This window comes from Astatotilapia calliptera, chromosome 9 (assembly GCF_964374335.1).
Source record: "Astatotilapia calliptera chromosome 9, fAstCal68.1, whole genome shotgun sequence".
Lineage (NCBI taxonomy): Eukaryota > Metazoa > Chordata > Actinopteri > Cichliformes > Cichlidae > Astatotilapia > Astatotilapia calliptera.
In genome coordinates, this window is record NC_137430.1 from 13400681 (window position 1) to 13425815 (window position 25135).

Consider the following 25135-nt stretch of genomic DNA (forward strand, 5'->3'; position numbering starts at 1 on the left):
ATTGAGGCTGAAAACTCATGGATGGCACTGGCTCTTTCACTGTAAAAAGAAGTTTTCTTCCCACGCAGTGAACAACATACGCTAATGTTTTTGTCGCTTTTTACGGAATCAAACTCAAAGTAAGGTCAGTACTTCCGCGCTTTAAACGTTGCACGCTCATACTCTCTCCCACACTAGTTATATTATCCATTGTTATCTGCACACAGCTGTTGCCACGAACGTAGCACTTGCTTACGTCATTGTCATGAGACACTCTCGCAAACAAAATCATGGTTTAGTAACACAGTAACGCAGCGTGCTTATGGGAAAGTAACAGTAATCTAATGGCCTTTTTTGCAATAGTAATCCCTTACTTGACTCATTACTTGAAAAAAAGTAATCGGATTACTGTCACTTGGTGTTTGCTTGCTCTATGGTAGAGTATCACTTCCTGTTCCTGCTCAAACACAGTGGTGTTTCTGAGTAGCTTATCTGCAATTAGCAATTTAATAAAAAAACTTTTAAATACATTCTTTTTCACAGTATAATCTTCATGTGCTTCATCCGAAGCACACTTTCTATGTACTCACTACCTAATTTATAGCCAAAGTATTCACTCACTGTGTCTGTACTGTTTCGCTAGCTTAGCTCGTAGCTGACTCGTTAGCACCATGACTACTTCATCTGTCCCTCCTGCACTTTCCTGCTTATTGTGTCAGATGTTTAGTTACTCCTCAGCCTCCTTTACCAGTAATGATACTTGTAACAAATGTAGCAGTAGTAATATACCTATAGCTTTTTTGCTAAGTTGAAAAAATCAACTGTGGGAGCAATCATCAGAAAATGGAAGACATACAAGACCACTGATATTCTCCCTCGATCTGGGGCTCCACGCAAGATCTCATCCCGTGGGGTCAAAATGATCATGAGAACGGTGAGCAAAGATCCCAGAACCACACGGGGGGACCTGGTGAATGACCTGCAGAGAGCTGGGACCAAAGTAACAAAGGTCACCATCAGTAACACACTACAACGGCAGGGAATCAAATCCCGCAGTGCCAGACGTGTTCCGCTGCTGAAGCCAGTGCATGTCCAGGCCCGTCTGAAGTTTGCCAGAGAGCACGTGGATGATACAGCAGAGGATTGGGAGAATGTCATGTGGTCAGATGAAACCAAAGTAGAATTTTTTGGTATAAACTCAACTCGTCGTGTTTGGAGGAAGACGAATACTGAGTTGCATCCCAAGAACACCATACCTACTGTGAAGCATGGGGGTGGAAACATCATGCTATGGGGCTGTTTTTCTGCTAAGGGGACAGGACGACTGATCCGTGTTAAGAGCAGAATGAATGGGGCCATGTATCGTGAGATTTTGAGCCAAAACCTCCTTCCATCAGTGAGAACTTTGAAGATGAAACGAGGCTGGGTCTTCCAACATGACAATGATCCAAAACACACCGCCCAGGCAACAAAGGAGTGGCTCCGTAAGAAGCATTTGAAAGTCCTGGAGTGGCCTAGCCAGTCTCCAGACCTCAACCCCATAGAAAATCTGTGGCGGGAGTTGAAAGTCCGTGTTGCTCGGCGACAGCCCCAAAACATCACTGCTCTTGAGAAGATCTGCATGGAGGAATGGGCCAAAATACCAGCTACTGTGTGTGCAAACCTGGTAAAGACCTATGGTAAACGTTTGACCTCTGTTATTGCCAACAAAGGTTATGTTACAAAGTATTGAGTTGTATTTTTGTTATTGACCAAATACTTATTTTCCACCCTGATTTACGAATAAATTCTTTACAAATCCTACCATGTGGATTCATGGATTTTTTTTTTCACATTCTGTCTCTCACAGTTGAAGTGTACCTCTGGTGCAAATTACTGACCTCTGTCATCATTTTAGGTGGGGGAACTTGCACAATCGGTGGCTGACTAAATACTTTTTTGCCCCACTGTATCTGGGAGATTACACTTTCTGTTCTTGAGACATTGGTGGTTAAAAAGATAAATTTGTTACCAGATGTTCTAAATGATGCTTTCTAATAACGATGATTGAGATGATAGTATCAGGTTCTAGCCTAGACAGCATAAAGTTGGTTGTAGCTACTGTTACAGCCCCAATTTATTGGTCAATGGTCATTCTGGAGCCTCAAGATGAGGATTTTTGAAATACTGGTTTCAAAAACAACATGGCAGAAATATGATGCGTGGAGGTCTGATTGTGAAACCACATGCTGGTGGTTTTCAGAGAAATTTAAAGGACTTCTGCGTCAACTGTATTTTTCTAACATGGAAACTAGCTGGCACTGGCAGCATATCAGGTTTAATGTAAATTTTATCTGACGGCCAATTTAAATGTTCCTTTCATGTTTCTTGACCAGTGTTGGGTAAGTTACTTTAAATTATTAACTTAGTTACATTACTAGTTACTTCTATCAAAAGTAACTCAGTTACTTCAAGTTACTCGTTACTTTCAAAGTAACTAGTTACTAGGAAAAGTAATTTTTGGTTTTACTCAGAATTCTCTTGTTAATGTGTTGCTTCCGTAACTGGATACCAAGCAAGATTGGCAGTCTTCTAGCTTGCTTACTTGCCACAAGTGCACCGTGCCACCTACCAATAGAAAGGATAAAAATAATCTGTATATTTACACGAGAGAAATCCCACGCCTGGACCGCCGTTGACAGCTGCCATGATTCTAGCCTACGTCACAGTGTCATGTGCGCTTTTTACATCCAACACGAAAACTGCAGTTATGGTGCTTTGAATTGTACTCAGAACTCGAAAATTCTGCCTTCCGAATAGGAAGATGTAGGTAACACCAGACTGCAGATGAACTGCATACGCGGCTGGACTGGGACAAAAAAATTAATAAAATAAAATAAAATAAATAAATAAATAAATCGACCAGCCCACCATTATAGGAAAAAAAAATCATAAAGCCTTTGAATGAAAACAAACGCTGTTGTGACAGTGATGTGCACTTTTCTGATGTATATATGCATCAATCCATCAATCGTTTGTTGTAAGATTCAGATAATTATTTTTTTAAAAAGCTAGACATTTTAAATGAGAATAAGTATTTCTTTGTGCCCCCTTTCCCTGTTAATGCCCTACCTGGCCCCCCTCGCAAAACTTTGCTAGACCCGCCCCTGCACAGTTACCAGCTGTCAGCTGGTGTTATTTGTCTCTCAGAAACAGTTCAGAACTTCTGTTCAACTCATTCATGTCACCTAAAAGGTAAACCTGTTTCTCCATCACCTGCTCAGCTCTGGTGATTCAGTAAGGACATCTCCTGGTTTCATCTTCATGTTTCCCTCTCACCGGCTAACCAAACCGATATCATGACCAGCTGCTTTACAGCTGTGGCTCCAGCAAACATCAGATGATACTAGAAATCAATATTAAATACATTCTAACAACAGCTGAAGTCAGTCGAAAGTATTGTTGAAATGCATAAATTTGTTAAAACTCAGAAATCTGGTGCAGTGTCTACACCTGCCAACTACAAAGAAGCATGAAGCCTGTCATGAAGTCAAGCTTCTTGTTCAAAGCCTTTACGTGCTTCCTCCAGGACACTGATATGGTTAGCAGATGTAGTTCAGAGGAAAGAAAAGAATTCCTACAAGGTCAGTAGATCTGTAACACAGTCTGGATTTCTTTAGGATGGAAACGTTACTTTTCAGAGACACAGAGCTCAGAGAAAACTACAAAAGTGGGTTGTCCATACCAAAATAATCTAGATGGATAAACTGCACCAAACAATAGTAGGAAATATTGACACAGAACTGTGTAATATTTAACTTCTACAGCTTCAGCTACACCAACACGTGGGAAGAAGTGGCCTTCACCATCACTGACAAAGGTGTTCAAGTAAGGCAGGACCTGCTCCTGTCGAGCCACAGTGCTGAAATTTATCTGCATCATGTGCTAGTTTTCCTAAACTTCCTCCTTCAGTTCTGACAACAAGTCTTCAACTGAAAAAAGGAATGATTATAACTATATGGTCCACATGGGCCAGCATATTTACTGTTATGCTTTGGCACAAGTCACTTTAGAACAGAAAATTATACCAAAACAGTAATTAAATAATGGCTAAATTGCTCACTCTTATACAGAATAGCATCACACAAACACTCTGCACGTTGGCTGCATTCCTACAATTTGCCACCAGATTTCACTTGAACATTGCTCACTGGGCAACAATGCTGAGTACATACCTGTTGAGATTCTGGGAGATTCAAATTGATGAAAGCCATCAGAGTCTTCCAGTCTGCCATTTTTGCAGCTTCACAGACTGGAACACAAAACTGGTTTAAGTATCTCTGCTGGAGCAGGTGGTTTGTCGCTGAGGATTCGAAGCATCTGTTTAAACCATCCTGTTTTGCAGCATCAACAACCACATTGATGTCAGCTCAGTGAGAGTTGAAGACATGATAACCAGTCATGTGTTCATAAACTGCATTAGGATGTACCTGTTCAACTTCACCCACTGAACCCAGGAGAGTAGGCACTGGAAAATCTCTTCTCCTGACCAGAGTCTGTGACTGTAGAGCAGCTCTTGATGTGGGTGTGTGCCTTACTTGTGAGATGCTGTGGACAGAAAGAAAGAAATTGACAAAAAAAGTAGGCTTTAAGAAAACAACCCCCCCAAAAAACCAATGTGAATATAGACTGCTCAAAAATAAAATAAAATAAAATAAATAACAAAAATGAAGGGAACACAAAAAGATGACATCCCAAATGTAAATTATTAAAATATTCTTAATACTTTGTTCTTCACATAGTTAGATGTGCTAACAACAAAAATCACAAAAAAAATCCTCAATGGAAAGAGACATCAGTGTAATGTCCAATTTAGCACACAGAGCTTCCTGCAGCTTGATCACAAGCAGATAAATTGAAGCCAGTTTTAATACACGGCTGCAAAGCTGGTGGACTGGAAGACGCTGATGATGTCCAGCTTTTCCTTTTATCCTGCTTAATGCTACCTGCATCACATCTTTCCAGAGGAGAACCACGGGAGCTCAGGAGACAGGAACCCAAGTACTACAATGCTGCTGCTACTGCCAGAACCAAGGAAGAGCTCCCATCTCACAGCTCTGAGCAGCAAACCATGGACGGCCAGTTTCACTACCAGGACTCAGCCAGTGTATACAAAGGAAAGCCAGGCCAAGCTGTCTGCCAGTGGCTCATCATAGTATGTATGCATGTTCATTTTTTATTTATACAGCGCCAAATCACAATAACAGTCACTTCACGGTGCTTTATATTATAAGGAAGACTTTTTTTTTCTTTGGTAATATGAACTAATATTAGCAGAGTTAGCTAACCTATGACCTGCTACAAAAATACCCTCTGTGTTGTAAGGCCATGTTTCAGTAGTTCTCCCAGAAGTACTTTCCAGACTAGAAAAGGGGGTCTATCCCTGTTTCCAATTATACCACCACTGTTTTGGTTTTGTTTTGTTTTTTTCCCCAAAATGGCGACACTTGGTGGCAAAGTTTTAAAGCGTGCCACCAGAATAAAACCTTAAAGCTCTGAGGTTTACTTTTGTATTTTCTGATCTAAAGTCACTCATGCCAACACACATCAGTAACCATGCTGACCCATGTGGACCATATAGACTTGTGCTTGGCCTGTGTCTTCGTATCCTCACAGACTTGTGGAGTTCTGGCAGCAGCCTTGAAGGTAGTCTCCCCCTGGCATACCTCACTATGTGGGCTGAAAGAGCTCTTGATTAGGAGATGAGGAACAACATCTTTGAGACTGCTGAAGTGTTTCCAGCTCTGTGCGAAGGAAGGAGGACCACAGCAAAAATGCCACTTTGCATGGTGTACAGAGGACAAGCGCTACATATGAGCCCTAGCTTAGCCCTAACCTTAACTTAAAAGTTCTTGTCCATCACTTTAATCTGAAATGTTATTATGACCCACAGGAGGTGAAAGGACTGACCAACAAACAGGTGAATTCATGTTTAATTTTGGGTCAATCTGACTCATTGATTGAAACTGAAGCTGTTTCCAGCTCTGTCACAGAGGAGAAACAGGTTTTTACTGTCCCAAGTGTGGTGGCCTGAAGGAGGAGAAGAGGAAAGGGTAACTAAATGGTACTGACAACACCATTTGGGCGTGCAGTTATGCCTCAGGAAATATTACATTAGCCATTGCAAAGGTTTTCCAGTTACAAAGGCACACAGACTCTGTACTGAAAAGACAGAGGCGTGGCAAATTAATATAAAATGTATTAAATTACCTGAGAATATAGAACTGCGGTGAAATGTTAAAAAATAAAAAAATTAAATAAACATAAAATAAACATAAAAAATAAACGAACGCAGCAAATTAAATGGCGGTACTTGCAATACCACCAGACCTTTTAATTTAAACTCTTAATAACCACACATTGCTTAAAAGAACAAGGTTTGTGGCCTCTCGCTGCTTTATTTAAAATAGCAGCTCAAAACTGTTTAATTTGGCCACTTTGGCACTCCTTCCTCTACGTTGCTTCCCCAAGGGGTACCACCTGTGACTCACCCGTGACTCACACAAACACCTAAATGGTGGTTTATACACATCTCCCAGTGTTTACACTCTCATGGATAAGAGGGAACATCACTAAACATCACAGCTATTGTAAATGACGCCGGCTACTAACAATGACTGAGCTGAGTGTATCAGATTTTCTGTGGATTTTCTCTGAAAGCCATTTTAATGTTCTGTTGATGTTGACTTAACGGAGACTGTCTTTAACGTAACTATTTTATGACCACAGTAAAATTAAGTACAACCTTTTTTGTGTATCGTGGGTTGTTTGTTTTGTGTGTGGGTTCTTTTTCTTTTCTTTTTTTAAAAGTTGTTACTTTGGGTGAGGTATTAGATGGAAGTGTTGACAAATAAAAGTGGGCATGTCAAATGCTCTTTCAAGCTCATAATTAGAATTAGACAGTCTGTTTTGACAAAGGGAAGAAAAACGGGCTTATTGACTTTTTCTGATAATGTAATGTGGCTGAAAGAAACACCCTACAGCAATGTTTTTTTAAAATGTTATTTTGTATCTTCCATTCCTTGGAGAGAACATTGGGTCTTGCTTGATCACTGAATGATGAAATATATTGTTTTGGTTTTCATAGGGATTTCCAGTAGACTGTATTTTTATTCCATGAACGTTAAGTTTTAGGGTCACCTAAAACTGGTTTGTCAGGCCACATCACACATGGCACTAATGATCACAGATGGTATCGAAACTTGACTGTGCGCTGAGGTGGCAACCCCTAACCCTACGCAAGTAAATTAAAGTAAATGTATTTGGAAAAATGTACTTCTAAAAGTTGTTTTAATGCACCGTGTTCATTTACTCATGAGCTGCTGTAACATGAATCAAACCTTAGTCAGATAATTTCAAATTCAAAGGTTGTGCGTTTGCTGATGTCTGAGCTGACAATGCTTTTGTGTCGTTTGTCACACAGTGTGTTGCAAGCGGATGTCCAGCTGTTATGTTACAGATTTAAAGGTAGATTTGAAGTGCTCAGTGACGCTTGATAAACTGCAAATTTAAAGCTTAAATATGATGTCAGTTTTAATCACATATTGGGTCTACGTTCAGGAGTTGCACTTCAGTTCCAGTACATTGGCCTTCACTTGCTGGAGCTGAAGTGAAGGCCGATGGGATGATGCCCTGATCCAGTTCATGTGTGATGAGAAACAGCTCAAGTGAACTAAGTGAAGCATTGACTTTTTTTCCTGTTCTTTTCCTCATTTTATCTGCCCACTGAGTTTTCATGCCATGAGGACAAAGATGATCTGTTGTTGCTGTGACTTCAACTACACACACTTCTTGTTTAATGTTTGACCACTAGGCTGGACTGTTGAGTATGTACATGAAGTGTTTCTGGAACCTTTTGAATTCAATGGTTAATCATCTGTCACACAAAACCTCTGCATGTCCTCCTTCACTACATCAATGAACCTCCTCTCTGGTTTTCATTCTTTCTGTCCTGGCTGGCAGTCCCACTCTTTTAAAAAAATAAAAAACGTAAAATTTGTATAAACCTGCAAGAAGAACACACTGTACATCAAATATCTTTTTATTTTATTTTGCTTGTTAAATGTGAGAATGAGGATGCTAATTGTTCAAGTGTAGCTTTGATTTTGTGTGTGTGTATGTGTGTGTGTGCAGTGAGGACATTGCTGCGACTTTGACCACACACACTTGTTATATAATGTTGGACCAGTAGGTGTCACTGTTTTCCATGTACATGGAGTGTTTCTGGCGTCTGGAGAAAATCAGAAAGATTAATGAACTTTTTAACACTTTATTAAAAAATATTATTGATTTTCACATAGACACATGAAGCAGTATTTCATTCCACCAAAGTCCTCATTTTTTTAGAAGAAAAATCATTGGTGATTCACGCATGTCTGACTTCAAAACAGGCGTGCATGTGTGATTGTGTCATCTGGGGCAGGGATAGCTCAGTAGGTAAAGTGGTTGCCCCATAATTCACTTGGTGAGTAATTGGCCTACGGGGATCAATAAAGTATACATTATTGTTATTACTACACAATTCCTGTAATTAGTCCACCCTTTTTCCTCCTCAAGTTTGCCTCTATCATGCGCTGGTTGTAGAATTTCTTCGAGTGCGGGCTGGCTCTCACTTGTATTCTAGAAACATAAAAATAAAAACACTGTTTGGATAGTACTGCCATCTTTACCACCTCTTTCATTTTTGATGGGTCATGGTAAATCACCTTATCAAGAGCATTCTCAGCCCATGTAGTAAGGTCTACCAGGGGACAACTCCCTTTAAGGCTGCTGCCAGAATTCTAAGACTAAAAGGCAAAACTGGTTTAAGTATTTCTGCTGGAGCAGGTAGTTTGTTGCAGAGGCTGCAGAGATTCTGTTTAAACTATAAGGTTTTGCAACATAACCAACCATGCTGATGTCAGCTCAGTGTGAGTGGAAGACATAGGCATGACAATCAGTGATGTATTCATAAACTGCAAAAGGATGTACCTGTTCCAATTCACTTCCTTGTAAACCTCCCTGTTACAGCCCTAGCTGGGCCTCCTGAAACTGCCCTTGTGTGGGCGTGGTGTTTTTCTCCACCTCCTCCTCTCTTGCCACTCCTACCCCCTCTGTTTCTCTCACTCTCCTCTCTCCCCAGGACACAGCTGCTCTTGGTTAGCCTTGTTTGCCACCTGAATCCAGTCAGCAATCACCTCTGAGGCTATTTAAGCTGGGGATGAGCTCTGCGCAAGGGAGTTTTCTCTGGTGTCTCTGCTTTGTGTACTAGTTGTGTGAAGGTCCTGCCTATAGTGTGTAAGCAGTATGCCTGCTTTACGTGAGTAGTGTGGGCTTGTGGGCCTTGGCGGCAGTAAAGCTAGCTGCTGGCTAGTGACAGGGTGAGCTTGTGGGCCCCTGGAAGTTAGTGATGGGCAGATGAAGCCCCATGAAGCACTGGAGCTTTTCATCCAATTGGTTCACCCCAACGCGAAGCTTCATGAAGCTTCATTTGCTCTAGCAGGACACCTACTGGACGTAAAAATAATAGCTGGCATGAATTTGAAGAGTGTGGCATTTTGCACACAGCCTGTAAATGTCAACAACAAAAGGAGTGTGTAAAACATGTATATTGTAGTGATGGCAGTATACTGTGTATATTTATGCTGGCAGTATGGAAAATGATTATTTGCGGCAAAGTTCGAACCGCTTCATGAACCAGTCACGTGGTACAGCCGGGCAGCGAGGCTTCGGACGTCATCATTTTCAGCTCCTCCCATAAATGAAGCAAGCCTCGATACGCGCTTCGCGGAAACGCCCCCTCCATTACTCGACACACGCTCCGAAGCCTCGATACAGAACGTCCCATCACTACTGGAAGTGCCTCCTCGTGGTGTGGAGTTTTTGTTTGGTTGTTGTGTTCTGTGTTGTTGCAACCTTTTTCCCTTTTTCCAAGTGTTATTGGTAAAAAGGCCTTGCCAGCTCTTTATGTTAAGATTATCTATAATAAAGACTATTTTATTTACTAAAAACACCTGTCTGTTTTCCTTTCATTCTGTTCTGGACTCATTTGTTACTGGTCCCCTCACTCGTATGCCTAGACCCCTTCGGGGGGGACGTAACAATGTGGGGGCTCGTCCGGAATATGAATGGAAGGAACAGCAATTGAGTATTAGTGAGTTGTTTGCTGGTGGCCTGTTTAGTTGTATGGTATCTACTACGCTCTCTCTCCAGTTAGCAAAGGGGAGTGTCTAGCTGAGCGTAAGCTCCTCCTTCAGGCACTCATTTTTTATTTCGCCTTTTTTATTTTCGGAGTAATCCCGGGTGGGGATTAGTTCCCTGTCGGGGGCAGGCTTGTCGGTGCTTTGTGCACTTGATGCTTAGCCTTTAAAGTTGCCTCGAGCCTGGTACACTCCAGAAGCTAACTAGGCTAAGATTTTAGTAGGTAGGTCTGGGGAGAGGGTCGGTGGTATTTTTATTTATTGGTTAACCTGTGGCCAAACATTTCCCACCTGTTTTTCATTTGTGTATTGGAGGTGGTGCTTCTTTGTTGTTACTGTTAGCCTCAGGTAGTTTTAGTTTCAGTTTTAATGGCTACCTTTGAAATTGCCGTGTTTAAGGAAAACCCTTCGCTTGTCCAGCTGGACGCCTGTAGGAAGATGGATTTGCATGAGGTCGCATCATTTTATGGCATTTCTGTCTCCACGGCTCTACGTAAGGCTGAGCTGAAAGCTGCTCTTGTGTCTGGCTTGGTGGAGAAAGGGATAGTGGCCCTGCCAGTGTCTGCCAGTCCACTTGAGCATGGTGTAGCGTCTCAGCCTGTTCCGCAGGTGCCAGCTCAAGCTGTAGCTCCATCAGTGTCTACACCTGTTGCTCAGTGGCTGCCTGAGGACGAGCCAATGACACTGCCTCACTTTGAACCACTCTCCATAGAGTCATCCGTAGGTTCAAAGCACGATGCTATGCTACATGTCCGCCTGGCTCATCTTCAGTTGGTAAAGGAGGATCATGAGAGGCAGTTCCAGCTAAAGGAGTTGGAGCTTAAGCTTTTAGACGCAGAGCTTGCCAGAGCCAAGGAGGTTGAATTGAAAAAGGTGGAGACAGCTGTTAAGTTGCAACAGTTGGAACTCCAGCAGGCTTCCCTTCCTCCGACTGCCTCCATTCGGCAGGCAGACACACCATTTGATGTGGGGGAAAAACATTTGTCTGGTTCCAGTGTTTCACGACATCGAGGTTGACAGTTATTTTGAGTCCTTTGAGCATATAGCTGCAGCCTTGCACTGGCCACGGGATTCTTGGGCTATTTTGCTACGATGTAAGCTGGTAGGTAAGGCTCAGGAAGTTTGTTCCTCATTGTCAGCTCAGGACAGTCTGAATTATGACAAGCTGAAAAGTGCCATCCTGCTATCTTATGAGCTAGTCTCAGAAGCTTATAGCCAGCGTTTCCGGGGATTAAAAAGGGGACAGGATCAATCCTACCGAGATTTTGCAAGGAAGAAAAGTGTGCTTTTTGATCGGTGGTGTGTGTCCAGCAAAGCTACTGACCTGGCGTTGATGCGTGAATTAATGTTGGTGGAGGAATTTAAGAACCGTATCTCTAAGCAGATTGCAGTATACCTCAGTGAACAGGTTTCCTCATTACAGTAGGCTGCAGCACTGGCTGATGAGTTTGCCCTCACCCATAAAACTAGTGTTATTGAGCACGACCGACGCGATGCCTCAGTGAAGGTTAGCAATGTGCCAGCTGTGCAGTACCCAAGGAGCGAGGTACCTGTGTCCCGTCCCAAGGCAAAACCAAAGTGTTTTTCTGTTTCAAGTAGCAAATTGTAAGACCTACAAACAGAAACAGTCAGTCTAAAGGGCTAGGAGTGTACGAGCTAGCAAAGCTGATACAGGTGTGGTTTCAAGAGCCAAAACACAGCTTTGTTTCTTCTGCCACAAACCTGGCCACCTGGTTGCTAACTGTTTGAATGCCCACTCAAAGCAAAAAGGCTCTGCTTTGAAAGGAGTCAATCGTGGTTCACAAACGGACAAAGTTGCCAGTCCGAGACGACAATTGGAGCATAATTGCTCGGTGGTGTCATTTGGTCCCTGTCAGAAATCGACTAATTGTGATCCGCCACCTGTTGACAGTCTTTCAGGTCCAGATGACCTACAGTGTGACAGATTGGGTGTGATACAACCATTCCAACCTGCACCTCTGGCTAACCAGCATGCCTGTCGCCATGACCTAGCAAAGAAGCGCCTGAAAAGTGTTTCAGTAAGGCCTTCTAGCTATCCGCTGGGTTCTCCATATGTGATGGCTCAAAAAACATCTGGCTGTCACTTGGGACACTATGTTGAGGAGTTCTGGACTGTTCTGGACTAATTTGTTACTGGTCCCCTCACTCGCATGCCTAGACCCCTTTGGGGGGGACGTAACACTCCCTCACCCCAACTCTCTGCTCTGATCTAAATCCAGTGGTCATAGAGCACTTTTGGTGAGGTGAGGACATGCTTCTCCTTATGAGGTGCTAACAAACAGCATCAGCCGTGGAAGCAGTGTCTGGTGGGAAAGCCCACACCAGAAATGTATATGCTGGGTGGAATAGTGAAATGCCCGGCTAAGTCAGGACAGACAAAGCAGAGCCACAGGGGAAAATTTTTAACCATATCCATTTATTAATCCTGAGAAAACAGATCTAAAGAAAACTAGGTGCTAACTTTAACCAACATTGCAAGTTGGGTTAAGCACAAACAGGCCCACCAGTCAGGCTGAGGTGCTGATTAACAATACATATCAGAGCAACAATCAGGATATCAAAATCTTGTTTCTGCTCTGAGACTGAGATGGAAACAGCCTCAGAGGTATCAGTAGTTTTGTTGGTCATCTCCATTTGTAGAGCACTCTCTGCCCATATAGCGAGTTCTTCCAAGGGAAGACTCCCTTCAACCCCGCTGTCATAACTCCACGAGTCTGTGAGGGTAAAGACACAAGAGAAGTAATCACAAGTCTATATGGTCCACATGGGTCAGTTGCTGATATGTTTTGGCACAACTGACTTTGTAACAGAAAAATTAACGAAGGTTATATAGATGAGTCTTAAACACAACAGTTTGACACAACCTTGGGGGGGGAAAAAAAGTGGTCGGATATTTGTAGATTCTTTAAAACCAAAAAGGATTTAAAGTGGACTCTCTGTTCAACTGTGGAGGGAGAAATGGTTATTTCTGCAATCAGGACTTGCAACACAGAGTGAAAGAACATTTTTGCAAGTTGTCTTAGAGGTTAGTCAACTCTGTACATATTAGCTCACCAGGCAACAATGCTGAGTACATACCTGGAGAAAAGTGCATCCCATAATCTTCCATCTTTGAAATCCCAGTGATTAAAACAGGAAAGCTGGAGAAAGTATCTCTGCTGAAAGAGCTCCAAAGCAAGCAGGATAGGAACTTAAGACTGACGGAGTTAAGAGCAATTGTCCTGGGCTTTTAAGGAGGTTTGTGGGTGTGGGCAGGAATGTGGAGGTTTGCGCTTCTTCTTTTGTTGGTTACTTTGCAAGCAGTCAGGCAGTTTCTACCAACTGGCATCATTTACATTTCTTTAAAATGCTGTTTCTCAGGGGTCCGTTCTTCGTACCTCGCTAAGTAAGTTAGCTGGATTTGATTGTTGACGATTTCGCGTGATCTTGGATCGTTCAGTTCCCCGAAGCTCATCTGGGATTTGCTGTCATAGCAACAGATCCGTAAGCGTAAACCTGCTCGGGAGCAGGCTTACTTTATGTAAACAGGATTAGATCGCGGCCACTCAGGTATGTCCGCTTCATTTATATGAAAGCAACAGCGATATTTTACCACTGTTTTACCATAAATAAATATTATCAATGTAACTAAAGTTAATGCAGTACTTGATCCTTTTATTGATTTCATACAGATACATACAGGTCATTTCCTAAAAAAAAGGGAAATGTACTATTAATCATTCTATTTCATGTATTTGATTATTTCAGATGTAATTCATATTTTAGAGTAGTAATAGTAAATTACTTCGTGTAATCAAGATGAGAGACCACGGCTATAAAAGCGAATGTGGATTTGGGAAGTCTGTCGCAGCCATGTCCTGTCCGTATACGCGAGCCACCCATTGCGGAAGGTGCAAGATTGATAAGGAGAGTCCTCAGAATTCAGCGTATATTGCGGGATAGTCAGGATCCTTTAGCTCAGTGCGACAGTGTGCTCATAGAGATATCGATTTTCCCGTGAGGGTATTATTTACTTAACCAACTTGTTGACGAGGGGGTGCAGGACCACCACCTGTCTTTTTTTGCTCTGCCCTTTTCTTGGTTGCTGTTATAAACAAACAAACAGATTATTTCGGTGTCTCTTTCCAAGAGACTAAAAGCAATATAAGTGATAAATATTATCATTCTGTAGAATATTCTTATATTTCACTTTTACTTGTTCCCATGTTCTAGTGGGTCCTGTCGTGGCTCTAATGTGAAAGAGGATATGATGTAATATACTATACTATAATATAATATAATATAGTGTAATATAATAAATTTACCCTACCGCCTACTGGTGTTGGCCAGAGAGGCCAATGGCGCGATATGGCAGCCTGGCTTCTGTCAGTCTGCCCCAGGGCAGCTGTGGCTACAACCGTAGCTGCCTCCACCAGTGTATAAATGTGAGAGTGACTGAATAGTGGTATTGTAAAGCGCTTTGGGTGCCTTGAAAAGCGCTATATAAATCCAATCCATTATTATTACATTACTTACGAGTTTAATTTGTCAGCAACTTCCTGCCAGCCCTCTCTCCTTGCTTTTGCAGCCTTTGCAGTGTTCCCTTGCGTTTTAATTAAACTCTGAAACTCCTGAAATCCCTCAATCAGGAGTTCTTGCTCTGCTGCCGAAAAATACCGAACGCGCTCCTTCGACATTTTCGCCAACCAATCAAAGGGTTGCCGATCAATGTTTCTACTATCGATGCGTAGCCCCTGTTAAGCCACCCAGTGATCTCACATTACTTGATCCAGCTGTACTAATCGTCAACAACAGGTGTGTTCGGAGAACCGGATTAGCGAGCTCAAAGTTAGCGCGATGATTTGATCTTGGATGTAGTAAGCGAGGTACGAAGAACGGACCCCAGGTCTGAAAAAAGAAAGTACAGTTAGAAAGCAGCCATACAAATGAGCTTTACCAAATCCTTTCAGCTCACACTTTATAAAATATGAAACACTTAATACACTTAATCCGCTTAAATCAATTAAATAAACACATCTTTACTCATGTGTTTGAAATACATGATGGACTATATGATGTGAAAAATTCTCATTTTGTAAAGAAAGCCAAACCTGTTGAGTTGCTGACTGTGAGCTGCAGCTGGTGTAAATCATGATCTTTATGGATATTTCTCACTGGTGAGTTGAGTAAAGTTTAGCTTGTTCTGCTTTGATGTCAACTAGATCTGTGTTAGATGATTTTGATTTAAATTCCTGCTCTGGTTGTTTCAGACAAGCAGCCAGTTTGATCTTTGCACCGATGATTAATTTACTTTCTATTATCAGAAGATTTGTGCACATAGTTTACAATTTCAAATGTTTCAGAGCAAATACAGCTGCTCTTTAAATATATTTTTGCATATGTTCTGCATTATTTCAGTGAGTATTGAAACCTGATGTTTAAAATGTTTTAAAATAAGCCAAATTATACCAATATTACATACAAATAATGAATTAAACCTCTAATTTAGATATTTTTGATCATGTGGAGGTCATTTGGAGTTTATAAGATAGCAAATGGTAGCTTTCACCTTCTTTGAAAAGCACCTCTACATTGTAAAAGTCTCTGACACTAAAACACCCACATAAGTCAATGTCAACAATACCAAGGCTAACGATCCACATCAACGCTTGTCATAAACCCACAGACACATGCATCTGGCCTCCTCTGGCTCATTCAGAATTAGAGACGCACCCAGTTCAGCCAGTGACCACTAAACATACGCTAATGTGTCGTTTAGAGTTCCTGTATCACACCCTGCTACCTCCGATTAATTATCAAGTCAATGCAGACAGTTGGCACCAGGGCCATGAGAGATAAGTGAGGGTAAAGGTGTTTGTGTTGACATGTCTTAATTTGAAGTAACTGCAAAGACACGGAAGTCATATTGTTTGCAGATGATACAAAGTTCTATAATGAACTAACACTGGATCTGAGCAAAACAAAACTCTGCTATTTGGGAGATGTACAAATTCTATCATTGATAAACTGATGATAAATAACAGACTTAGGATCATAAATAAAACCACTTCAACAGAACCACCAAACCCACTTTTTATTAAATACTCTTGAATTTCTTTTTTTTACTTTAACTGAGATTCACTGAGTCTTGTCAAAACAGCCTATGTTTTATATTTAAATGGCAAGAAAATAAAATCTACAAGAAATAAACCTGTAAAACAGGATAAAACATGTATGTAGCTTCCATGTTGAAAACTGCAGATGACATGGAAGTCTTTTAAATCTTTGTGAAAACCACCAGCATGTGGTTTGGCAAGACCAAGGTGGAAGAAATCCTCATCTGAAGCTTTGCTGAACATAAAGATTTCTCTCAGGTCGTCATGATTTGGTCTTTATCCTAATCAAGTCCTAAATGTTGTGGGCCAAAGATTTGTTTGTTGCTTTATAAATCATGTGTAGAGTTCTGAGGTCAACCAAGTCTTTAAATTTAAGAGTATTTAATAAAAAGTGGATTTGGTGGTTCTGTTGATGTGGTTTTATCTATGATCCCTATTACACTTTGTGTGTGTTTTACCGATACCGTTTTATCGATATATTCATAATGACCATGATGGTTTGTGATTTATTATCACTGGAAGAAGTTTGTCCTTTCAGATAATTTATTTTAATTCTATGTTATTTATCATCAGACTCCTGAATAGTATGAGTTTTGTTTGCTCAGATTCAGTGTTAATTGATTATAGAAAAACCAAGTCTTCAATTTCTTAGTTTTTTGGTAGTTCATTTAGAAGTTGTTCCAAGTTACTTCCACAATAACTTTGTGTCATCTGCAAACAATATGACTTCTGTGTCTTTGAAATTACTTAGCTGAATGTACAATATCAATCCACATTCACTCAGTTAATGATGTATTCATTAATCTGTATGCCTCTTGTATTTCATTGCTCAAATTCAGGACATTGAAAAACACCTTATGTCATAATGCTTTTCAGAAACTCTCAAAGACAACATTACATGGATTATTAGACTCAGTGCTGCTCATTTATTGACTTGATTTTTCATTCCTGCAGCTTCGCTGTTCTGACAGCTCCACTCAGGCTCTGCTTGACACCACCGTGCTCCTGCTGCAAGGCGCCTGGTTTCTGGTACGCTTCCCAGTCATGATCATGGTGGCACTGTGAGCAAGAACCTGGCAACCTCCAGCCACCATGCCCCATCGTAACATTCCTTGACAGATCCCAACACAGCCCTGGTACAAACATACATGGCCATCAGGAGCATCCTACACTTTAAATGAGCTGACTTCAGGTGTTCAGTAAGGGGAAGATTTAATAACATTGCACGTTTCATTTCAAGACTCTGTAGTCACAGAGCAGAGAGTAGAAAAGGTGACAATAAAATGTTTTTGGAGCTTTACCAAGTAATCAGCATCAGACTTGTTAACAATTAAAATAAAACCCAACGTTTAGAGTCTTAGGAAGATAATCACAGAGGCAAAAACTTTCCACTGTATCGTCTCAGGTTTCTTAAAATGAAGTCTGAGGTAGGGTTGTTATTTGAGGTATTCCTGGAAAAATCTTTTTGTCCATTTGAAAGCTCCAGATTCTTTAGATTATCTGTCTCATACTTTGATTGTGAATATAGAGGATTGTAGCTCAAGTTAACATGGAAAGATAGAGGTTTAAAGTCTCTAAAACATTTGGACCCATATGGAAAAGATATATATAAATCTTATAAAGTTTGGATCTGTCTTGTGTGAAACTTGTATGAAAAGCATATAAGAGTGAAAACAGATATAAGATCCCTTGAAAAATTAGATAATGAAACTTGTATGTTTTGGATACTTACTAAAACAATATATGAAAGTAATGAGAAAGTGGCCACTTTCATGAGTAAATCACATATAAGTTTTTACTATTTCTTTTCCATATGCGGATGTTCAGTCTCTGACAGTTTCTCACACACAAGGAAGAGAATTTTCTTCATGTACAATATTTTTTACAACAAATACAACAAAATGAAACAAAACACATTTTGATGAATTCATCTCTTAATCTTATATGCAGAATTTCTGATGGTGTTTTCTCTGATATCCCAGTATGTGTTTTGGCTATTTTGACTATTTACAGTAGCTGGAGCCTACTGAATTCTAATATTTCTAAAATCCATTGGATATTGAATACCCCCCTCCCCCTTTACTGAAAGCGATCAAATCTGAGACTATGTTGAGCTACATGAAGACAATAAAAATAATAAAACAAAAAGTCCTGGGTTGTTTATATTCCATTCAGTGCTGAACTGGTGTTCAAATCAAATTTTATTAGTCAAATACACAGTCATACAAAGTATAACATGCAATGAAATTCCTGTGTCCTGGGGCTGCGGATGTAGCCGCACCAGGAAGAAACCAAAAAGACAAAAAGACAGTGAAAATTCGTACATCAGGGACAAGAGGAAAAAAAGGAACTCTAAAACAGTAACAGTAAAAAAAAGGTCTTGATGGGCTTTCCAGGGACATCGGTATGCAGGGGAGAGACGATGTTTGGGTTTGGTGCCTCCAATTTCACAGACAGTCTAAATGTCTGTCACTCGTCACCAGGTCTGTCAATTTCTTGTTAAAGAGCCGTGAGCTTCTCCAAGATCTTATCCATGTTGTGTTCAATGAGAACAGTCTGAGTACTCACAGCTCTTCCCATTGCTTCGATCATAGTGGACATTTTTGCTGGGTTTTGAACAGCTGTGTCGTATTCGTGATGCCCGTTGCCTGGTGGCATTGACCAGCCAAACATCTGAGGGGAGTCGGGGAGGGTCCATTGAGGTCCAGCCGCAGAATTGCCCACAGCATGAGAATAGTGGGCCTGATTATTTGCACCCATTCTCATTGAATTTACCTGGTGCTGGGTGTACCGCTCCCTGAACGGGGGCTGTCTCTCTCCCTGAAACTGAAGGGGACAAGGGGACTGTCAGTAAAACGAGAATAGTTGTTTTAAATTATTGGCATTACACTTTTTTAAATACAGTCAATTCCCCAGATAATGACAGAATCAGAAACAATTCTGTTTAATAATAGGAGATACTTACATGAAGTGGGACATCCTGATTCACATACTGAGAATGTGAACTCCTCCTAAACTTACTCCGTTTGTTTTGAAACCAAGTTTTTACCTAAAGATAGAAGAAAACAGAAAACATTTAATGAGTACAATGGACCCAAAATTCAATTTCTTATGTTGTAGTAAGTTGAAAAACACTCACCTGTTTGTAGGTCAGTCCTGTCATCTCTGCCAGCTGTTTAATCTCCCTTGGCTCATAGTAATGTTTCGCATTAAAGTGATGGACAAGAATATTCAACTGTCTCTCTGTGAACACCACCCGGGCCTTTCCTTTAGGTTTCTCTGGAGCAGTGCTAGGATGGTGCAGAGTGGCAGTGATGTTGCCATCCTGGCTTCTTGGGAGAGCAAAATCTTGTTTCTCTTCTGAGACAGCAGAAAAAAAGTTTTTAAAAAGTAAATTGCTGAGTCTGAAACACAACAGTTTCCCAGAAAAAAGGTGGGATATTTATACATTATTCAGAACCAAGAGTGACTTCTGCCATCAGGACTTAAAACACAGAGTGAAAGAGTATTTTTGCAAGTTGTCTTAGAGGTTAGCCAACTCTGTTCATGTAGCTCACCAGGCAACAATGCTGAGTACATACCTGGAGAAAAGTGCATCCCATGTTCCATCTTTGAAGTCCCAGTGATCAAAAGAGGAAAGCTGGAAAAAGTATCTCTGATGAAAGGGCTCCAAACCAAGCAGGATAGTGCTGTGTATCCTAAGGCTGATTTAAGAGCAATTCTGGGCTTTTAAGGAGGTTTGTGGGTGTGGGCAGGATTGTGGGTGGTTGAGCTTCTTCTTTTGTGAGTTACTTCACCCTACCAAGTTTCAACCAACTGGCATCATTTACATTTCTTTAAAATGCTGTTTCTGAGGTCTGAAAACAGAAAGTACAGTTAGAAAGCAGCCGTACAAATGAGCTTTACCAAATCCTTCCACCTCACACTTTATAAAATCTCAAAAATGTAATGCCTAAAATTACTGTTTTACTTTCAATTTAACCTCTTACCCATTACTTTAGTGTCCATTTTAACTGCTCTTAAATTAGCAAAAAAAAATAATTCAACACCAAATTCAGTTCGGTGGGTCGTTCAATGGGTCGTTCAATGGGTCATTCAATGGGTCGTTCAATGGGTCATTCAATGGGTCGTTCAGTGCGTTGTTCAGTGGGTTGTTCAGTGGGTCTTTCATTTGGTCGTTCTTTGTGTTGTTCAGTCAGTGGGTGAGTGAAAGCAAGATTAAGTGGAAAGTGTCTATGTGAGTGGAAAGTTCTTTCCACTCACATAGACACTTTACCCTACTGGTGATGGCCAGAGGGGCCGATGGCGCGATATGGCAGCCTCGCTTCTGTCAGTCTGCCCCAGGGCAGCTGTGGCTACAACCGTAGCTTGCCTCCACCAGTGAGTGAATGAATAGTGGCATTGTAAAGCGCTTTGGGTGCCTTGAAAAGCGCTATATAAATCCAATCTATTATCATAATATGTTTTTCTTCTGCCCAAGTTTGAACCAATTTTGGACTGATTTCTTTTCTGTACTGTCAGGGGTTCTTGGAAGTCAGATCTGAGAAGAGCCTTTAGTTGCCATATTTGGAGTTCCAAAGATCCCTCTTAATGTAACTCCCCAGCAAACTGAGATCTTAGCTTTTTGTTCCCTTCTTGCTAGATGCTGTATTTTACTTCCATCTGCATTGCAATGGCTTAATACTGTCCGGACATTCTTGTGGAATATCTCAAATCTTTTCCTTAGAACAATGCAATTTACCCACCCTCCGACTAGATTGAAAAGAATTTGAAATGTTCTTTTTTTTTTTTTTTAAGGTAGGCATAGGATTTACTCCCCCCCCCCCCTTCTATTCTTTTTTAATTTAATTTTTTAAATTGTATTTATATAGTGTTTAATTTTAATTTTTTACATTTAATTTAATTTATTTATTTAATATTTTTTCTAATTTACTCACTTTTTTCTTCTTTTTTTCTTTTCTGAATTTTCTGTTCTTGTGTTGTTATGATGTTTTTTGTATTTTAATTTGTGTTTTGTTTAACAAGAAAACGTTAAAATGATTGGGAAAGAAATGTTTGATAAAATATGTCACGTAAGATGTATACAATACAACGTATATAAGTTTGTATAATCTCTTAATAAACAAATTTTTAAAAAAGTTGCTGTCCATACAAACAATACTGATTTGTAGACTTGTAATTGTTTAACTAACAATCTTGTCAACACAAAGTTCCAATCCAATTTTATTTATGAAGCACTTTAAAATACCCAGCACAGGAACAAAGTGCTGTACAGAAAATAAGTTAAAAACAATAGAATAACAGAAAACAGCAAAAATATAGAAATAAAACACATAATGCATAAAATTAAAACAGCCCTATATATATATATATATAACTATATATATGAGTTTTATTCATCTTTCTTAATCATTTATGGTTGTGGTGTGATCTTCTCCTGGTTCCTTGTTTCCCCGTGTGTGTTGCTGTGTCAGTTGTGCTGCCCCACCGTGCAATTTATTATTTTTAAACAATCGTATGAATTTTTGTATTGATGTACTTTTGTTAATTTCATACGTACAGGTGTTCCACACACTAACTCCTGTGATTGTAATGCTGTGATATTTTACATTAGTCTTTACCATTGGCTTGGTTCATCTACTCCCGCTGAGTTTGCTACAGTAATAGTTAATGTTTTATTTTTAGAAGGGTGTCCAGTTTTTACAATTTCTTTAGGTAACCCAGGACCAGCATTAAGAAAAAAAGTCATTAAAACCATTTGCAAATTGTTTTATGTCACTGATCAGTGTATTTTGTGTTTGAAAGTTATTGGGATATTCCAATCTTTTAGTTCCTTTATTTACAATATCATTTAGTACTGTCCACGCTTTTCATATTTTTTTTTATCTAAAAGTTTAATGTAGTAATTTATTTTACTCGTTCTCATAATTATTATGAATTTATCTTATACCTTTTATAAGTTTGTTCTTGTATAACAGATTATTTTTCTTACATGCGTTTGTTAGCCATGTTTTCAGTTTTCTTTGCTTTATTCACCAGGGGATAGCGTTTATTGTAAAGACTTAATATTATAGATAAGAAGTTTACATATGCCACGTCAACATCTTGAACACAGATCTTTCTCTAGTCTTGGTTGTTACACTGTTCTTTAAGGTAGCCGATTTCTTAAGCCTAAATTATAGTATTTACACAATTTTCATTTCATTTACTCCCTGCTGCTCTCCACCTCTTCTCCCTCTCTTGTCTCTTTCTTCCTGCAAGTCTCTCCATTCCCTCAATCTGGTCCACATCTCATCACTCACTATACTTTTTCTACTCCCTCTCTATCACTTCCTCCATTCCCTTTATCTCTCACTCACAAACGCATGCATCCATACATGCAAGAAAACATAATTTATTAGCTCACCCGGATAAGACCCATGCAAAACAAACTGAAGGTTTTTGTCCGGAAACCCACCATCAAAGTACCCATTGTCTCTGATGTCTGCAAATAAGAATAACCAGAACTCCAGACACTGGCTGTGAAGAAAATGCCACCAGTATTCAATTCTTTCATTGGAAGTACTTCCTCCCTCCAGGTAACTCTCAAAGGTGTCGTAAGGAGCCACGGGCACAAGGAAACACTGAAAGCCTATAACATGGCCATTTTCAGTTCCAAGATCACCTCTGGCAACTCTACACCGCTGCACCGCTTCTACGTAACATCCCCCGATCACTTTCAGATTACTATTTGTTGTGTATGCATTAAGACAGATTATTTTTCTCGACAAACCATCAACACTCTCATTGATTGAGATGCCATATGGTTTAAGTTTGCCGTAGGAGTACAGGTGCCAGATGAAGTTCAGCCCTTTTGAAAAATAGTTCGCCTTCGCCTGAGACGTCTTGTGTGCCTCAATGCCACCCCTCAGGGATCCAGCTCAGTCAACACCAAGTGCACATCCTCTTTCCTCACGCGTAGTCAATGTTCTCTGCATTTAGCATATATCCATCAGTACGCGTGAAGCTACCAGAGTACTGCAACTGGTTGTCAATGAATTCAACCAAGACTTCCAGGTCAGAGTACGCTTTTGTGACGAGTGTGTCCCCTAAGAACTCTCTTCAGATGTCTCTCACTTTTATAAAACTTGTGTGTACTGCCAAGCACTGTTTTCATATATTTATATATTAAAACAGTGCTTGGCAGTACACACAAGTTTTATAAAAGTGAGAGTCCAATCTCAAAATTAAAATCTACTTACTTTTTAGCCTTTTTATTAAATACTCTTAAATTTAAAGACTTTGTTGACCTCAGAACTCTACACATAATTTATAAAGCAACAAACAAATCTTTGGCCAAAACATTTAGAACTTGATCAGGATAAAGGCCGAATCGTGATGACCGGAGAGAAATCCTTATGTTCAGCAAAGCTTCAGATGAAGATTTTTTCCATCGTGAGTGATCGTGGCTCAAGAGTTGGGTGTTCGTCTTGTAATCGGAAGGTTGCCGGCTCGGACAGTCTCAGTTGTTGAGTCCTTGGGCAACACACTTCACCTACCGCCTACTGGTGATGGACAGAGGGGCCGATGGCGCGATATGGCAGCCATGGCTACAACTGTAGTGAATGAATAGTGGTATTGTAAAGCGCTTTGAGGGGTCCCGAAAAGCACTATATAATGTAATCCATTATTATTATTCAATCTTGGTCTTGCCAAACCACATGCTGGTGGTTTTCACAAAGATTTAAAAGACTTAAAACTCATCTGCAGTTTTTCAACATGGAAGCTACACACATGTTTTATCCTGTTTAACTGTTTTATTTCTTGTAGATTCTATCTTCTTTCCATTTAAATATAAAACAGAGGCTGTTTTGATAAGACTCAGTGAATCTCAGTTAAAATAAAACAATAAGAAAAACATTAACATGTAATGTACATCTTTTTTCCCTTCTTTTCACCAGAGTTGGTGGGGCAGATGAAGGCTCGAGTAGGAGATTAATAAAGTCAACTTTTTATATATATTGTAAATGTTGCAGTCAGTGCCATCCATTTTCTTCCAACAAGTGATGACTTTGCTATGATTAAATACTGTCTGCATTTTTGTTTTGCTTTCATTGAGTCTCTAACATCATAATTTACAATATTTGAGGATGTTAAAAAGTGAAAGTCATGAAATCTTGTGTTTAACCTCTGACCCAGAATGTCACAGCAGAAATGGAGACTCATCAGACCAGGAAACATTTCTCCAATCTCTTATTGTCTAATATTTGTGAGTCTGTTTCCTCAGTTTGCTGTTCTTAGCTGACAGCTGTTGTAGCCAGTGTGGTCTTCTGCTGCTTCTAGCCCATGTGCTTCAAATTCTGACATGTTGTGTTCTCAGAGATGGTCTTCTGTATAGTTTGCTTTAAATGAGTGGTTATTTTTAGTATCTGCTGCCTTCCTATCAGCATGAAGTCATCTGGTCTTTCTCCTTTGACCTCTGACATCAAGAAGCTCGTTTCGCTCAGAGAAGTGCTGCTCACTGGATGTATCGCTGAGTTTTACATTCTTTTGTGCAGTTTGCATTAAGTTTATTTAATTTCTTCTCTTTGATTCACCACTCACTCTTTCAAATTGTTTTCTATCTCGGTGAATCACTGAGATTTAAAGAAGGTTCCACACAAGCCCTGATCAAGTCCTAAATGTTGTGGGTCAAAGATTTGTTTGTTGCTTTATAAATTATGTGTAGAGTTCTGAGGTCAGTCAAGCCTTTAAATGTAAGAGTATTTAATAAAAAGGCTAAAAAGTAGGTTTGGTTTATTATCCTAATTCTATGTTATTTATCATCAGTTTATTAATGATATA

The 25135-nt window shown here is 40.1% G+C and overlaps 1 protein-coding gene across 1 annotated transcript; it reads right to left on the reverse strand.

Moving 5' to 3' along the window:
- Nucleotides 1-18500: 18500 nt before the first annotated feature.
- LOC113029287 (homeobox protein NANOG-like) lies at nucleotides 18501-20010 on the reverse strand. The gene is made up of 4 exons (XM_080305818.1): nucleotides 19894-20010; nucleotides 19452-19672; nucleotides 19278-19361; nucleotides 18501-19138 (listed from the first exon to the last, which is right to left on the reverse strand). The coding sequence occupies exons 1-4, from the start codon at nucleotides 19919-19921 to the stop codon at nucleotides 18812-18814; spliced, it is 660 nt and encodes a 219-aa protein (XP_080161944.1). The 5' UTR covers nucleotides 19922-20010; the 3' UTR covers nucleotides 18501-18811.
- Nucleotides 20011-25135: the final 5125 nt, after the last annotated feature.

What these genes read in the sequence shown, in the direction of transcription:
- LOC113029287 (XM_080305818.1), bottom strand. Translation starts at nt 19,921, where the DNA reads ATGGAACATGGGATGCACTTTTCTCCAG. An exon ending in CAGGACTGACCTACAAACAG is followed by an intron (nt 19,362 to 19,451) that starts GTGAGTGTTTTT and finishes TTCTATCTTTAG; the next exon opens with GTAAAAACTTGGTTTCAAAA. An exon ending in ATCAGGATGTCCCACTTCAT is followed by an intron (nt 19,139 to 19,277) that starts GTAAGTATCTCC and finishes TGTCCCCTTCAG; the next exon opens with TTTCAGGGAGAGAGACAGCC.